This window comes from Anolis sagrei, chromosome 5 (genome assembly GCF_037176765.1).
Source record: "Anolis sagrei isolate rAnoSag1 chromosome 5, rAnoSag1.mat, whole genome shotgun sequence".
Classification (NCBI taxonomy): Eukaryota; Metazoa; Chordata; class Lepidosauria; order Squamata; family Dactyloidae; genus Anolis; species Anolis sagrei.
In genome coordinates, this window is record NC_090025.1 from 80,401,570 (window position 1) to 80,420,165 (window position 18,596).

At 38.1% G+C, this 18,596-nt stretch overlaps 1 protein-coding gene across 2 annotated transcripts in view; it reads right to left on the bottom strand.

Annotated features, from left to right (window-relative positions):
- The window catches only part of UBE2K (ubiquitin conjugating enzyme E2 K), a 44,185-nt gene that overhangs the window by 7,383 nt on the left and 18,206 nt on the right, over positions 1-18,596 (bottom strand). Inside the window, exons 2-3 of one of the 2 annotated variants that reach the window (XR_010910016.1) lie at positions 5,930-5,988; positions 4,533-4,616 (exon numbers count right to left, since the gene is read on the bottom strand). Coding sequence is in view for 1 of the 2 variants with exons in the window: in XM_067468802.1 (XP_067324903.1) it covers positions 4,534-4,616 (83 nt within the window). In the remaining variant the exon portion in view is untranslated. Of the gene's footprint in view, positions 1-4,532; positions 4,617-5,929; positions 5,989-18,596 lie in introns of those variants that run through there. The other variant, XM_067468802.1, reaches the window with a different exon arrangement.

Genomic DNA, 18,596 nt, shown 5'->3' on the forward strand with positions numbered 1-18,596 from the left:
CACCCTGGATCTTCCACAATTTTCCTAGTTAAAGGTTTTCCTCTGACATGAAGTCCAGTCGTGTCTGACTCTGGGGTGTGGTGCTCATCTGCATTTCTAAGTCGAAGAGCCGGCTTGTCCGTAGACACCTCCAAAGTCATGTGGCCGGCTTGACTGCATGGAGCGCTGGGGCAGCCTCCTTTGGTTGGCTCACGTTGCCCATCAGTCCTGACGGATAGCATGAGCCAGCCAAGGGAGGGGTACTGTGTGTGTGGGGGGGGGGGGTGCGCTCTTCCTCCACGGGCCGGATAAGTGCCCTTGGTGGGTCGGAAGTGGCCCGCGGGCCATAGTTTGGGGACCCCTGATGTAAACCATATACAGCAAAAACAAAAAAGTAAACAAGCACAGAGGACAGACATTTTAATGGGTGTAAGTTGAAGCTACATCTCCTTCTCAATAAAATGTTAAAACTATGGTTGGATTGTATCACTTTGAAACTGCAGGTAGGTTGTGAGGGAATCGTTTCCTACAGAGAGGGTGAAGAAAACTATAATAGTAATAATAATAATAATCATCATCATCATCATCATCATCTTTATTTATACCCCGCCACCATCTCCCCCAATGGGGACTCAGAGCGGCTTACATGGGGCCAAGCCCAAACAATAAATTACAATACAAAAATTACAAAATTACAAGAAAACAAACAACATAATAATTAAAGGGAAAAAATCAAAGCATATAAACAATACACATAAAACATAAAACCAAAACATAATAACAGAGAGCGGGCCGCATGTACATAAAGTGATGATAAACAAACCTACATATGGGGGGGGGGGGGGTGTCCTGAGACAAAACACTGAGGGAGCAATAGCATAGGGTTGTGTGACTACTCTCCGAAGGCGCAACGGCAAAGCCAAGTCTTGAGACTCTTTTCAAACTAGCACATTCTTTCTTGGCACCAAATTTTCTATGCAAAAAGAACATTCAACCATGAGACTCCCATTTCAGACTAAAGTAGTGCAGTGTAAATACTGCTGTAATTAGTACCCATCATGCTGATCTCAGGATGAGTTTATCAAAGGCTCCTAAACTGGCCAGATGTGGCGATATTAGCTAACGGAAAAACAAGTTTCTCGACCTGCGGCCCCTAAAACTGCCTATGTGGGTGATTACTGTATAACAAATACAACCCTGGAATATTGAGCATATTGGAGGCAGCTCAGAAACCTAGAACATCCAAATCCATCATGTCAAGTGGAAAGTGCCTTGAAAACTCCTGGAATCAGCTTCCATTTTCAACTTCTTAATTACTCATGTCTTTATTTATGCAGCACATTCAAGGAAAAAGATTTCTCGTGCCTCTTGAAGCATGTTTATCAGCATTATCTGCCCATCCTGGCTTTAGGGTCACCTCATGTAATCTCATCCCAAAGTAAAGATATTTCTGAAAGATCTACATCCTTCTAATTCAATTTTTATTTTTATGAAGTTAATCTGACATATGTGTGCGTGTGCCTTCAAGTTGCTTGTCAACCTATGGGAATCCTATGAATTTGATAAGGTTTTCTTAGGCAAAGAATACTCAAGAGAACATTTGCCAGTTCCTTCTTCTGAAATGTAGCATATAGCTGATATCCAATGGCAGTCTTCTATCCGAGTCCTAACCACGACTGTTCCTGCTTAACTTCCAAGAACAGACAAAATCAAGTACCTTTAGAGTATTTAGGCTTTCACGTCTGCATATCTATTTTTAAAAAACTGTTTGGGACCTTGGCTATTGTGGACATTCAAATATTTACAAATAAAATTTTGTTCTTGTCAATATCAGATCAGCTAGGCAAACTAGAAAGTTATGCAATTGCACAGTAACACTGAATCCTTTGTTCATTAGCTTTCATATGGTACACCTTATATGATATTTATTTATTTATTTTATTAATGCGCTTGTATACCGCTAATATCTCAGCCTAAATCGGCGACTCATTGCGGTTTACAACACTTAAAAAACAACAATATTCAGTTTAAAAGCATAAAACACATATACAATACAAATTATTGGGCCACCAATAACCATCCAATGCATCTCGTAACTGGAGTCGCAATCCAAATTCATCGTCCATGATTACCAGTCCTTTAGTCATCATAATTCGTTGCAACGGATTAACCGAATGCTTGTTTAAACATCCATGTCTTCAATCTTTTCCGAAACACCAGCAGCGAGGGGGCTGATCTTACCTCTATGGGGAGGGTGTTCCAAAGCCGAGGGGCCACCACAGAAAAGGCCCTGTCTCTTGTTCCCGCCAGCCGCACTTGTGAAGCCGGCGGGATAGAGAGCAGGGACTCCCCAGAAGATCTTAGGGTCCTGGTGGGCTGATAGGTTGAGATACGTTCGGATAGATAAGTTGGGCCAGAACCGTTTAGGGCTTTAAAGGCCAACGCCAGCACTTTGAATTGAGCCCGGTAGCAGATCGGCAGCCAGTGGAGCTGGTGCAGCAGAGGAGTTGTATGCTCCCTGCGCCCCGCTCCTGTTAGTATCATGGCTGCCGCCCGTTGGACTAATTGGAGCTTCTGGGCTGTCTTCAAAGGCAACCCCACGTAGAGAGCGTTGCAGTAGTCAAGACGGGATGTAACCAGAGCGTGGACTACCGTGGCCAAGTCAGAATTCCCAAGGTACGGTCGCAGTTGGCGCACAAGTTTTAACTGTGCGAATGCTCCCCTGGTCACCGCCGAAACCTGGGGTTCCAGGCTCAGCGATGAGTCCAGGATCACACCCAAACTGCGAACCTGCGTCTTCAGGGGGAGTGCGACCCCGTCTAACACAGGCTGTAACCCTATACCCTGTTCGGCCTTGCGACTAACCAGGAGTACCTCTGTCTTGTCTGGATTCAATTTCAATTTGTTCGCCCCCATCCAGACCGTCACAGCGGCCAAGCACCGGTTCAGGACCTCGACAGCCTCCTTAGTAGCAGGTGGGAAGGAGTGACAGAGTTGGACATCATCTGCGTACAGATGACATCGGACTCTGAAACTCCGGATGATCTCGCCCAGCGGCTTCATGTAGATGTTAAACAACATGGGAGACAGCATTGAACCCTGAGGAACCCCACAAGACAAAGGTTGTGGGGTTGAACAGGAGTCTCCCAGTAACACCTTCTGAGACCGACCCTCGAGGAATGAGCGGAGCCACTGCAGAACAGTACCTCCAAGACCCATCCCCGCGAGGCGTCCCAGAAGGATACCGTGGTCGACGGTATCGAAGGCCACTGAGAGGTCGAGCAGCACCAACAGGGACATACTCCCCCTGTCAAGCTCCCGACGCAGATCATCCACTAAGGCGACCAAAGTTGTCTCGGTACCATGCCCCGGCCTGAAGCCAGACTGTGCCGGATCCAGATAATCCGTGTCTACCAAGAATGCCTGGAGTTGTGAGGCCACCACACGTTCCATGACTTTGCCCAAAAAGGGGAGATTGGAAACAGGCCGATAGTTGACAAATTGAGTGGGGTCCAGTGATGGTTTCTTCAACAGCGGTTTTATCACAGCTTGCTTTAAGCTGGCTGGAATTTTGCCCTCCCGAAGGGAGGCATTAACCACCACCTTCACTTATATAATCCATATATGCGGCCTAACTAAAATAATGACAATGAGAAACACTCATCATCATACATCATATTGCTTATGTTCTCCCCTCTGACATCCATTCCATGGACAAGATTCGGCAAATGCTCAGTATCTATAGCATTCTGGCAAATTACATAGGCCACATAACATCCTACAACCCATGTGATTGTGGATTGTTCTTCTGCAGAATCTAGAGAATGGGATAATACTGACACACACAAAGGAGGAAGTGAAACTAGTGCCAAAAAATCCCACTCAGCACTATTATCTTCCAAACATTTTGCACAAGCTCAGGGAGACTGACATAGAGAGCTGATCATCCAGAGATGATGACCAGAAGAATCAGTTATGAATAAGCAAACTGCTTTTAATAGCAACTTAAAACTACAATCTGCAACCACCTTGAAATACAAATGTCTGTAGGAAAGCACTGACCATAGCTTGTACATTTAAATGTCATGGCAAACAATGGTTAATGAAAACTAGAAAATACAGAAAGGAACATCTAGACATTCTAATATCTTAAAATATTGTTTGGTTTCATTTAGGTACTATCTACACTGCCATATGATGCAGTTTCATAATGTAGTTGAACTGCATTATATGAGTCTACACTGTCACATAATGCAGTTCGATGCATTAAATTGCATTATGTAACTTTATTATATGGTAGTGTAGATGGGGCTTTAGAAACTTAGTTCAGATTTTTCTCTTCAAATAATTCAATGGATAAATTACAGCTAATAAACTTTTGATCTATTTTCTATTGAAAATGAAGTAGGAAATAAAAGGTCTTTCCAGTCACTTTCCATAATAGCTACTGAAATCTAAGAAACCATCACTTATTTAAATGGCTTCTGCAACAGATAGCAATCCAAGTATATGGCAATCCAGTTATATTTTCTAAAACGTTATGCAGAACCTTACCATTGATCTTTTAAGATATCCAAACATATAGCCCCAGTGACTGAGCTAATATTAGGATGCCATATTTTGGTGATAAACCGCACCTAGAACATAAAAAAAAAAGAAATGAATATTAAAATAGCTGCAAAAGCATAGATACAAAGTATGGGAGACTACTAATATTTCTACAACTTGAAGATATTTGTTTGTTTAGATTTGTGTCCTGAATCAATATGTAGTCGTCTCTAGAAATTGGGATTCTCTGCTGCAGGGAACATATTCTCACATGACCTTCATTTGTAACATTATGTAACACGATTTTTGTTTCTGGGTCATAAATGCCATTTCCCAATTGGTTCTATCATAAAAACATGGAAAAGGTTTATTAAGGACATCTTGCAACAAATTTTGCTATAGTTTTTCAATGAATATCTCATTGAGTCTCAACCAATTCAACATAGTTTGTAGCAGCCACTATTTTTCTGGAGTGTAACAACTACTTTCAAAGTAAGTACCACACAATTAAACAGGAATAACACTTTCAACCAAGGAACATTTTTTTCACATTTTGTTAGATAGTGTAATCAGAAATTATGGTCCAGTGCCTTAAACTGAATTTAGATTATTGGCTCACTAAGGTGTTCACTGACAGGTAGCAGCTCTCCAGGGTTTCACAAATAATGGAGATATCAGGAACAGAACCTGGCACATTTTGGATGCTGAGTATGTGTTCCACCTCTGATCCCCTGGAAAAGTATCAGTCACATTATCTGAATTATTTGAAGAACAAACACCCAGTGAACACTGTAATGGAGCAAGATTGCAGAAATGATCTTTTCTCTGCTACTTGCTTGTTCATATCAGTCGTATCAGTCATTATAAAAAAACAGCAACTTGTACCTACTTCAGGAATCAATAGTTCCAGTTCTACAAACTGCCAAGAATATGCAGTTTACATCTACAATGAAAATATATCTCTAAATCAGAATGTGAGCAAAGCAAAGCTTTCTAAATCTAATTGCTTCAGATATGCTGACTTGTATTGGATTACACTACAATCCAACACCATCTGAAAAGTTAATCATCCTTGCTCTAAACATTTTTACTAATATATGCCAAAGATAAAATGAACATTATAATTAAAATCTGACCCATACATAAATATAACAGCTCCCATGCTGGCCATCAAGCAGTACAGAGGAGAAAATCTTTCAAAAAGAGGTTTCTTCAAATACAAAGGTCTGACATGCTTTGCCTGTATGGCTTTTTGTGTCCAGAGACCACTAACAGAAACTAATTACAAATTAATAATTGTCCTCTTATCTGTATAAGACTTTGTGTGGTAGGCAACAATGAATTAACAAAATGTTTACAAGAGCAATCCAGGGAATTCTTCACAAAAATTATGGTCACGTACCTTGGGGGGATTAAATGGATACGTTTCTGGAATTTTTATTTCTAGTTGGTATCTTCCTCCTACAAAAGCCCAAAACACAAACAGCAGTTTTTTCTCAGTACGTTCTCTTTAGGTAACTTAATAATGCGGCATTTTAAAATTTGTCTTGGAAAAATAAGTAGCAGCTAATGTAATTTCGAGAAGAAGAGTTCCTAATAGCAAGGCTTTAAATTTTTATGCTTTTATGTGCAAAAATGATTTGGTAGTGACTGTAAACATCAAGATTGTACTAATAACATTTTGCCAGAATATTTAATGCTGCGGCCATTTTTTCCTTTGCAACATATCTAGCTTTTGACTTTTTGAGATAAGAGACCTTTCCTCTCATTCCTTGTAAAGCACTATGTACATAGACAGAGAATCCTCCTCTTTTTGCCATGACACCTTCTTTCCCTATTGATCAAACTGACACAGAGGCACTTCTTCATGAGTTTTACTATTTCAATGAAGTAGCAGCTCTTGTTAGACAGCATAGCAAAACACTAGCAGAAAAAACAAATAATATACTTATACACACAGCTAATAACTGAAACAGAAAATACAGCAGTTAGTAAAGATGAGCTAGAACGGCCACATTTGCTTTGGATTGATGCAGGAAAAAATTTAACTTATTTTTGAAATGAAACAAAATGTGAAGATATTTGATCATTTTTCAAGATTGTCTATGACATGACAACCCTTCATCCCTCTTCTGCTCCTGCTGATAATCTTATTGCCACTTGTACACCTTCCATTTCCCTTTGTCTATAAGCAACAATTGTGCACACTGCATGAGGAAAAACATGTAAATTAGTGCTGTCTTGGGAAAATAATCTCCCAAGGACCTAGAAGTCTGCACCCAAATATGCTGTTTATCGGCACCACAGAGAAAGTGGGCAATGAGGAACAAGTATTACTCATTTCCTTCATAAGCTACTGCTGAAAATGCCAGCTAGAGAGTTAGCTCAGTGGAGCTGGTGCCAATGGCTGTTGGGGACAGGAAGTGATAATGGGACCGGGAAAAGAAAAATTCTATTCTTCCTCTTTTTTTCTCATTACTCATCTTTATTTTCACTGTTTCTATATTACAATAAAAGAGGGGGAACAATCAGGTTGAAGGAAGGAAAGGAAGAAGGGAAGGATGTGAGAGTGGGAAGGGGGGTATTGAAGCGGGATGGATGGTGGTGGGGGGGGAGGGAAGGGATGCGGAGGGAGGGTGGGTTAAGGTAAGACATAGGGGAGGTAAGAGAATGGGTGCTTCCAGTGCGATCCACAGAGATCTGATCTTCCAAATGAATTAAGTTTTTCCTTCCATGGGTTGCTAACTGCTTGCTTTTGATTCATTTTTTATGTTTAAATTTGAAGCTTCATTTCTTCCTGCAAATATCTTCTCAAGGATTCCCAATTTGTTTGGTTTCTTTTGTTTGTATTGTCCATTAAATGAGATAATTTGTCCATGTTCATATATTCTATTATCTTGGCTAGCCAGTCTTCTATTGGGGGGATCTCTTCCTTTCCATTTCTGAGTTACTATAGTTCTCGCAGCTGCGGTCAAATAAAACAAGATCTCCTTGTTTTTCCCCAAGTCAAAATTTGTTATATTCAGTAGACAGTATTCAGGTTTCATGTCATATTTGACCCTGATGATTTTTTGGGTATGTTTGTGAATTAATGTCCAATATTTCTTAATTATTTTACATCCCTACCACAAGTGGGAGTAGGTTCCTATTTCCCTCCCACATTTCCAGCATTGGTTATTATATTTTTTATAAAATTTTGACAATTATAGAGGAGTTAGATACCAGTAATTTTGTACCAGCCTTCAATTATATTGGCAGCTCTTGTATATCTTATTTTGATCTTCCAAACATGTTCCCATTCCTTTAAGAGAATTGAGTGCCCAATGTCTACCGCCCATTTGACCATATTGTCTTTTATTAGATCCTTCTCCTTACCCCACTCTAGTAGTCTCTGGTAGAGTATTTTAATCAGTTTTTTCTCCTTTTGTATTATTATATCCCAGCTTGTTTCCTGAGACTTAAAACCTATATTTTGATCCTCTTTGGTTTGTAAATAATGAAATTCTGTTTTTCCTCTTGAACTAAACGTTTCTAAGCATCCCAAAGTTACTTCAGAAACTTCAAATAAGCTTTTTTGAAGGGCTCAAAAATTTTATAGGAATCTGGTATAGAACAACTTTTGAGAATACTACTATTTCATACATCAGAATGGAAAACAAGATCAAAGACAGAAAAATAATCAATGACAACTGGTTATGGCAGAAAGGGTACTCCTTCCCTCCTTCTGTTTCTGCAGGTTCTGGAATGAATACAATTCAGTAGAAGCTCTGAAAAGGATACAGGAGCAGAGTGAGAGAAATCTCTGATTCCTATCAGTACATATAATAATATGATGCCAAATGAACAGAAAATCATACTAATAAGAAACTAGTAATAAATATTTAGAAACAGATCATAAAAATATTTTATGGATTCAAAAATGAATTCAAATCAAGAGCTTTCTGAAAGTTCATGAAAAAACATTCCATGGTCTTTCCTAGGTTACAGCTATCTTCTAGAAAACAACTGCAATGCTTACACTTCAGTGTTCTGAAGCTGTAACTGAATGGTTGTTCTGTTCTGCAAACTACAGACATGAAAAAACCATTCATTTTATCTATAGAATGCAATCTGTTCTGTTCAACCTGTATAGTAGGTAGTGTTGTAAGATCAGAAATTTAAATGCTGCCTGTGGTTAGAAAATAAGAACAGAATACACTTCAGCAATGGGCAAAGTGCATCTTGTACGATGCACACTTCCCTGCATAAGCCTGCCCTCCCAGGAAAACCAAGATTCAAACTTTGTCTAAATCTGCCACCTAAACTACTAAATGTAGTAGCATGAGTGCAAATGACTTTGTGTAGTCAAAAACTTGTGGAATTATCCTGTGCAGCTAACATAATTGATTAGTTTGTCTGTTAGCAATTAAGTGGAAATGTTGGTTTTGTGAGCATTTCAAAAGCATTTCAAATATTTCCTCAGTAAATTGGAATAAGAAACCTTTAATTTGATGCTTCTACTGCCACTGTCTATGCTACCTCAAGTTAATTAAACTTCATGATTGCTGTTGATTTTTTAAAAATTAAAACTTATTTTAGCATTAATATAATTTAAATACTGGATTTAACTAATTTAATACTAAATAAAATGTAGTTAATATAGTAATCCCACCAAAACCACTATTTTTTACTGGGTTTTTTTACTATTTTAGAAAATGTTCAGAAAATAAAAATCTAAGAAGAAATGGGGTGGCAATTATAATGAGGAGAAATGTAGAAAAAAGCAGTTGAAGGATATAATGCAAAGGATATAAACCAAATCATGCCAATAAGACTTCTCCCTGCTTATGATTGTTGGTTATATATTACGTCTTGTCTTTTTGCTTTTGCTTATGTATGTATTATGATTGAATTTTGTTGTAAGCCGTCCTGAGTCATTTTGGAGAGGGGGCGGAATATAAAGTTTATTGTTTATTATTATTATTATTATTATTATTATTACCATAATCCACGTTTATGCTTCAATTAAAAAGGCAGAAGAAGAATTAGTTTAATGCTTCTGTGCTGCAGTCTAGGAGAAAACTGACCACACATCAAAACAAGACCTTGTTAATCATAAGCAATTAGAGTTTTATCACACTATCTGTTTAACTTGGGTGTTGAACACATATGTAAAGCAGGATCAGACATGAAGGAAGAACATGTGAAAATTGAAGCATCAAAAATAAAGTATGTAGATATTGTACTACTAGCTGTAAATAGCAAAGACTTTGAACAATTACTGCAGAAAGTCAAGGAAGAAAATGCAAAGTTAGATTTACAATTGGATATTAGTAACTTTAATGTAGATATTGAAGACACTGAAATAGTTAGTGACCTTGGCTCAGTCATTAAGGAGAATGGATTGCAGTCAAGCAATCAAATGAACACTTGTAAAGGCAGATCTGAAGGAACTAGAAAAGATCCCAAGGTATAAAGATAATGTATATCACTGAACACTGCAGTTAGGATTATCCATGGCATCACTTTTCCTATTTGTATATGTGGCCGTAAAAGCTGGACAGTGAAGAAAGCTGATAGAAAGAAAATCAACTAATTTCAAATCTACAGCTACTATGGACTGCTGAAAAGAGAAATACATCCTAAATGAAATAAAGACTGAACTTTCCCTAGAAGCCAAGATGACAAATCTGAGATTGCCATACGCTGGCCAAATTGTGAGAAGACATGGCTCACTAGAAAAGATACCCATGCTTGGTAAAGTAAATGTCAGCAGGAAAAGAGAAAAAAGACATTCCAAATGAATAGGTGCAATCATGGATCTGAATAGAGCTGTCTATAGAAAGATACAGAGATCTCTTATTTACAAGGTTGCCATGAGTTAAAGTTGACTTAACAGTAGGTAACAACACAAACACCACAAACTGTAATATCCAATATATTACAAACCAATGCATATGATATGTTAGTACTTTAGTAGTGGGTTGATTTTATCTCTTAACAATATTTTTCTATTATAATGAAATTAAAAGATCTGATATATTTATAATAAAATGACCACATTATTTGCTCACTTTTTTACATAGGGTCGTTCCTCTGTATCCACAGAATCCAACATCTACATCTTGAAAATATTCTTCCCACAAAAAAAATTCCCAAAATCAAACTTGATTTTGCCCTTTTACTATGTGACTGTTTATAATGTGACATGAGCATCCACTGATTTTATTAATGGAGAAGGAAAAGTCACATAGTGGACTCATTGAAGAAGTACATACCCCTAAATGTACATTCTGTATTAAATTATTATACTAACTATCTGATAATACTTATATTCAAAAAACACGGTCAATGCTCCTTCACTACCATTGATATCAGTAGTGTGCAAATGTATGGCCCTCCAGATGCATTTGGATTGTGGTTCTCTTCAACCTTATTCAGTAGAGTTGATGGTCATGAATAATGGAAACTGTGGTCTGCCAACATCAGGAGGATCATATTTCTCCAATCATATTGTAAGTAATAGTAGAAGATGTAGTAGGTTTCACTTAATGGGTCTCTTTCCATATATATATGTTAGACCACAAATATCCACTGGAACAGTAAGGAGAAGACATCCCAAAAATAACAGTGACAGACAAAGATTGATATGCTATAAAAGTTTTTTGTCTGATTCACTTTGAGAATAGGCTTCTCAAGACACTATTTATTATTATTTATTTATTTAAAACATTTATATTCCGCCCTTCTCACCCTGAAGGGGACTCAGGGCGGAGCACAGCATATATACGGTAAACATTCAATGCTGGGACATGAATTCTTATATACCTACATAAACATTAAGAACATTTATTAAAATATTAAAATACACAATTTGAAACCGTCCTAGTCATCCACATCAAATCTAATTGGCCTCGTAATCTTTCCTATTGCTGCTTTATTGCCCTGTCCCAGAGAGGGAGCATTAGGTATGACCTAATGTAAGTTGTCTTGGGTAAGGCCAATTTCGAAGCTGGACTTGGACAATAAAAGGACAGACTGCTTAGCTATACATCTGGTTCTCTGAATTGTCATGTGTGAAATCACACATATGATCACTTTGTACCAGTGCAGATCAGCTAAGACTACTGTGGCAGTAGCCTTGTTCATTCAGCTTCCTATTATAGTCTGATTGACTTAATTCCTTCACTTTCCAGTCTGCCATAATGACAAGCTCCTGAAATAAGAGTAGGATTATGAGAAGTGGGTGGGTTGTATGAGCTCACAAAGACTATTCGAATAACCAGCTTCAGGTAAGCAAGCTATTTGTCACAACAGTCTCTGCGATTCACATATAGAGATAAAATTGGCACATTCACTCACCCAAGCAGATGGTAAAATCGCACTAACATTGGAGATAGCATAGCACGTAGCAAAGAAGCATCTGCTTCTCCTTCATTATCCAGTCTATAATGCTGAATAATGTTGAGGGTTGAAACCAAGTGGTCAGATGATAGATTTCCAAAAACAGCATTTGTTTCATAAAATTATAAAACATTGCCATAGCACAAGTGGAAGAGTTTTTTTTACCACCTGGTAATGTAGGTCAATAGTGCAAGTAACCTAGTCAGCAAAATAAGCCCTCACAGAGGGGATGTAAATATTTACTCAAATACTCTAAAAAATGAAGCGGGACTAATTTGAAAGTCACAAGAATATTGGAGTTAAAAATCAGGAAAAAAATTAAAATAAAAATGTTCCTACTTTCTTTACTTCTGATGTTCCTGTGGATGCAGTTGGAATGGAACTGATGGAATAAGACTGGGCTGAGTCATTAAGTGAAATTACTGCCCAAACACTCATCTCTACAACATTCTGACACCAGTCTGTGTAGATGACCACATATGTAAGTGACAGAGACCACAAAGAAGAATGATTTATACATGTAGGATTTGGTGGAATGGGATGGAGAAAGGAATACTGAATGCCTTGCATAGTCAGACCCAACACAGGTATGACCAATGAGCATCCACAGGCTCTGCTTTATCCTTTGAGACAGACAAACACTACACTAAGCATTTTTTAAAAGAACATTTGCAAAAAAGAACCTATTTTATGACATTTTGATGGTAATCTAACTGGATATTTCACTAACAGTTTGGAGTCAAGAACTGGTAGCATAACCAGGATGTCCATTTGGGTCATTTGGTACCAAGCTCAACACTGAAGTCAACAGCCCCACCACTGTAGGAGCCAACAGTATTCAAGGGACTGCTACATTGTCCTTGACTGGCTGAACCTGAGCAAGCAGCAGCCTACTACGCCTGGTGTAAAGCAGCTTAGTGGCTCTGAGTCTGCCACCTAAGGTTCCCTCTCCAAGAGACTACCAATTTGAAATGTTCTATTCCACCTGGCAGGGAAGAGCAATGCTTAAATAATTTGATCTAATAATGCTTTCCCAAACAAAGATTATGATTGTCCAAGGTAGTAACATCTACAAAGAGCATATTCACATGTGCACATAACTACAGGGTGACGCAGCATAACTACCTTTTTTAAAATGCGCGCCATTCAGTTGGTGGAAGACGTTGCAGAGCACTAGTGGTAGAGCACTAGCAGGAGTATAAAGTTTTGTCCTGACACAGTTCAGTCGCCATCATGCGTTGGAACAGTGAGGAGCTGCTTTTGCCGTTGAGGCCTACTTTTCGAGCAGATTTGGAGTGGCTGGCCCACTCTCCAGATTTGGCCCCTTGTGATTTTTTTCTATGGGGTTTTTGGAAATCCCGTGTTTATGTGAACCATCCAAGGACCCTACCAGATTTGAAGACCAACATCCAGGAAGAAATTGCAAACATATCGCCTGCTATGCTGGCAAGAGTTATGACAAACGCCAGAAATCGGTTTATTCAGTGTATGGAGAATGGAGAATGGGGGACGTCACCTACCTAATTTGATCTTCAAAACTACATAAAACAAAACTTTAGGTATGCGCCTACATTATAAAAAAATTATGATTCATACAATGGGTTTTATTAAGTTTTGAAAAAAGGAAGTTATGCTCACCCTCCCTGTATATTCAATACTAAAAGGGCTGCTACAATGATAAATTATCAAAGATAACATATAAGGATGTAAGTCAGCAGTGTAGAAGGATTGAAAAGATGGAGATAATTTATCAACAACAAAAAGGGCAGTATGAAAACAACACTGATTATACATGCTTTTCTTTAGCCACCAACAAATGTTCCTGAAGTTCCAGTGTGACAGCTGAAAAAGAACTGAGCAGGAAGCCAGAAGTAATGCCCTGAACATTCAGCTGAGCTCTTGCCAAAACTAAACTATCTACAAAAAATTGCTGAATGAAATCCTGAGCAACTGCAGAATCCATATGTTGAATACTACTGAAACTTTACAAAATAACAATGCATGCTTATTTTAGATTGTGAAAATACAAGGAAGAGACTGAAAATAAGATCACTTTTTTTACTATACCCATCCCTTGTAACTTTAACACAACCATCCCATGTGCGAATACACTCTGTAGCTGTGATGCAGAACCATATAAAGTGAGGCAAATTCCCTCCTTCTGGCAGTTCCCCAAGGCAAGAGGTCATCAAGGGCAAACCACTCCCATATCATCTAGTCTCTGTTTAAAGAGTATTGTGAATTATTTGATATCAGTGCTTTGCTTTGTCCAGGAACCCAGTTTTGTTCCTCTCCTCCATTCCCTGCATGCAGTGAGATGGAGCAGCATTGTCAGATGTCATTTCAATAGGGAATCTTTGCAGATAATATCTGATTGCAGTGATAACAATAGAAACTTCCCCTCATGTGTAACCCATTAATAGGGTGGTGTGTGTGTGTCAAACTAAAGCTTCCATGGGCGAGATGTCAACCTCTTATGGGCTAGACTGGCCTTGTGGATCACAACCCGGCCTCCGCTGTTCGGTGAAAGAAGAAACCAGTATTGTGATTTTAAGCAGAAGCATCCCTGAAGTTATACTCTACAATAGCTCATAAAATAAAGGTTTTTTAAATTATTTTTTCATTATTATTTCTATAGTGCTTACTGTATATAGTGCTTTACAATAGAAAGATAAAGGTTTGAAGAATTCATTACAACCATGTATTTATAGGTAAACATTAGCTGTTTGAAATTTTGTTGCAATTCTGTATTCAAACAGGAAATGGCAATGGGGAGCAGAATGTCCTGTCAACAATTAAATTTCCAATGCAAAAAATGAAACCTTGTGACTTTATTCTAGAAGTGATGTTGCTTATACACTTTATTTCTGTATGCTGTACATTATCCAATATCAAATATTATCAAATATTTAAATCAGATAACAGCAAATTTTCAGTCATTGTATCAATAACTCCAAAGTGTTAGGTTTTCCCCCAAACTATTCTTTTTTTAAAGGAATCTGTATAATCTGTGTTTTCCATTAATCATAAAGATGTTTAATCATATCAATTCTCAAAAATTCATGCAGAACATGTGTAAAAACATGCACATAAGGTATCTTGAACAACCATCTTACAAACCAGAAATCAACCTTTATATAACTTATGAAAATATATAGCTGCAAATCTCTAAGATTTTATTATTGTCATAAACTTCAAAATGAATTACAATATCATTTCTTACAAACTTCGTAATTCTGTAATATGGCATAAAATGTTCTATGGCTTATACAAAAATATTACTTGCCTTCATATGGTGTGTCCGGAGGTCCTGCTATTTCTCCTCTTAGTTCTGTAAAATTTTCATCTACAAGATCTACTTTAATCTGATTTTTGCTTGTCTTAAAAATAAAAACAGAAAAATTACAATCAGATGCTAATAGAAACTGGTTTTTATGTTTTGTCTTAAATGTAGAGATAAGAGCACATCCATTTCCCAAAAATGCTAGAATAGATATTTAACCTAGAAGTCAGGTAACTCTGCTATTTATCAACTCTGAAATTACATATATCTGGTAATTAAAATAAGTTAGGATGAGACATACAGTAAACAGTGGGATGCAACACTTAGAAAAATGGGTTAGGGCTTCAACAGACCACATGGTTAAGATTGCTTAAATCTCAACTCAATTCAACTGTATTTAAGTAACCTGTGTTCATATTTAAATTAGAAATGACTTCATTTCATTTACAGTCCAGATTCCACCAACAAAATTAAACATTCATCAAGGTTCAATCAATAGTTGATAGAACTTTTTCATCCCACATAATAATTAGCTTTCATGCAATGTAAAGTTCTTCCAAAGTAGTTTCATATCCTGTTTTAATCTATACAGTAGTTCCTATCAAGTTTTAAAATACAGTCACCAAGCAAATATACATGACAGTGTGAAATACTACACTATTTCTGCTACGCATATTGGAACAGTCAGTTGTCACAATATAACATTTACCCATTTCTACCGTTTTTCTATATCACTATAATCTCAAACAGGTGTGAGAAAGAGTGTGAGAAAGTTACTTTTAAAAGGAAGATGGCAGACCAAAGATTTACTTGCTACTATTTGTAACTGTGAGTTTTGGGAATAATCCTATTCTTCTGCAAACTGGAAAAGTATCAGAAGAAAAGCTGGAAGCACAATGGGTTTGGCAATTTATTTGGCAGTTTATTATCTATCTCCCATCATTTCTTCGTGAATGGATATTTGAAGAGTATCACTGCATTGATAGTAGGTTACCATTATTATACAGCATGAAAGTGGACGGTATTTTACTAACTTTGACAACGTCTGCCTATATGGCTTATACCACAATTTAGAGAAACAAAGAGATCACAAAGTAAGGGAAGAAGCATATTTAAAACTATGCTGATTACATTTAATTAAGTGTCTTGCCAGACACTTGTAAGAACTCGGTATTTCAAAGAAAGTGCAAAATGCAAATACTCTAAACACAGATTACCCACTAAGATTTCAAGGGAACTCTTTCCACAAAGTTAATCAATCAGATCACTTTATTACTGTTTCATTTGTAAGCAAAAGTGAGGGAAACGCACCTTGAGAGCTACAACAGTGTTGAGCAAAACCACAAGTCTAATGCAGTTTCACCAACTGACTGGCTCCTACAATTGGAGGCATCTCCAAACAGCAGCAAATCACCAGTTCCAAATGTAACTTCCTAGTGAGGAGTATTGTACTGAGGCTAAGTAGACCAAGATGAAAATCCTCATTCAACTATAAAAGCTGACAAATTACAATGGACCTGTTATACATACAGAACATATCCCACAGGTTTACTGTGAGAAAAAAGTAAAGGGCTGTGACCAAGTAGGTGCATTACACCAATCTTTCAGAAGGATGCCCTTCAAGTAAGCAATCTTAATATCTGTAACCCTAGAGCAGTGGTTCTCAACCTGTGGGTCCTCGGGTATTTTGGCCTACACTCCCAAAAATCCAAGCCAGTTTACGAGCTGTTAGGATTTCTGGGAGTTGAAATCCAAAACATCTGGGGCCCCACAGGTTGAAAACCACTGATATAGAAGGTCATGACCCTTCTGATGTCCAACAATGAAGTCTCTGTTTCACTTGTAATAATGCAGGCTTCAATGTTGGTGTGAAAATATGAAATCACTGTAGATAAGAAAGAAACACCTGGTCCAAGAACAACCTTGCACTGATGGAAACATAAGTAGAGTTGGTCCACTCTGGGAGCACGTAACTCCCCAGTTCTCCTAACAAATGTAATCACTACCAAGAAAGCAATCTTCCAAGTAAGTAAACAAAGGCCATGAGCTCAAATTGCCTCTATGATAACACAAGCTCCAGACTTCAAGCTGGTGAAACAAGTAATCTGAATCAAATTCATCTACCAAGGAAAAAGTATAAGTTTTCTTAGATATAGATGGCATCCTGAATAGCATTGTTCAAAATCTGTGTGCAAAAAAGGGGAATCCAAGCCAGCATAGGTATCTTGCTCTGAACTCAGTGGTACACGGCATTAATCAGTTCAATCTCTTGGTGTATAATGTAGAGATTTAAAGCTTGTGCCATGTGTAGCATTTGTTCTGCATAACAGCTAACATTATCTGTCAGGGATGCTGAGTCACAGTCTCCTAAAACCTTAGGAGGGAAACACATTGCAAGTATATCAAAAGACATTGATGAAGGATCTAAGTCAAAATCATCAGACCTAGTTGTAAGAGGATGAACCTGATCAAGCAACCTGCACTCTTGACCTATTGACTGGACCCATGCAGCAACAGGAGGAGGTACTTTTTGAGGGGGCTCTTCAGCTTAGGTTATAGGTCTTAATTGCTGAGAAGGATGGAGTAACCCTGTTAGTTTGTCTAGGAATGATAACTTAAGTGCTGCAAAGTCAAGAAGAGGACTTTTCAGTGACCTATACAGACAGTACAAGGAATGATCCAGATACTTGTAAGAGGGAGTGTGACAATAGTGAGATAAGTCATAGTGGTGGTGAACCAGGTAAGATCCATGTGAAATATGATGCCCCCATTTGAAATCCTCGCAATAGACATCATATGAAGGAGAACAGTGGGGCCTATAATAAAATGAGATCTGTAAGATTTGTGCCAATCACCGAATCATAGAGTTGGAAAATACCACATGTGCCATCTAGTCTGAACCCCCTGTCATGCAGGAAAACACAATAAAGTACCCCTTACACATGGTCATCCAGCCTCTGTTTAAAAGACTCTAAGAAAGGACCTTTTACCACATTCCAAGGCAGAGAGTTTCACTGTTGAACAGCTTGTACAGTCAAGAAGTTCTTCCTAATGTTCAGGTGGAATCCCCTTTTGTGTAATCTGAACCCATTGCTCTGAGTCCTAGTATTGAGGGCAACAGAAAACAAGCCTGCTCCCTCTTCCTTATAACCACCTTTTAATATTTATACATGGCAATCATGTCTCCCCTCAAACTTCTTTTCTGCACGCTAAACATCCCAAACTCTTTATGCTACTCCTTATAGGGAGTGGCATAAAGGGGGAGTGGGAGTCTCCAGACCTTTTACCATTTTAGCTGCACTCCTCCGGACACAATCCAGCTTGTCAGTATCCCTCTTAAATTGAGGTGCCCAAAACTGGACACAGTATTCCAGGGGCAGTCTGACCAAAGCAGAATGAGGAA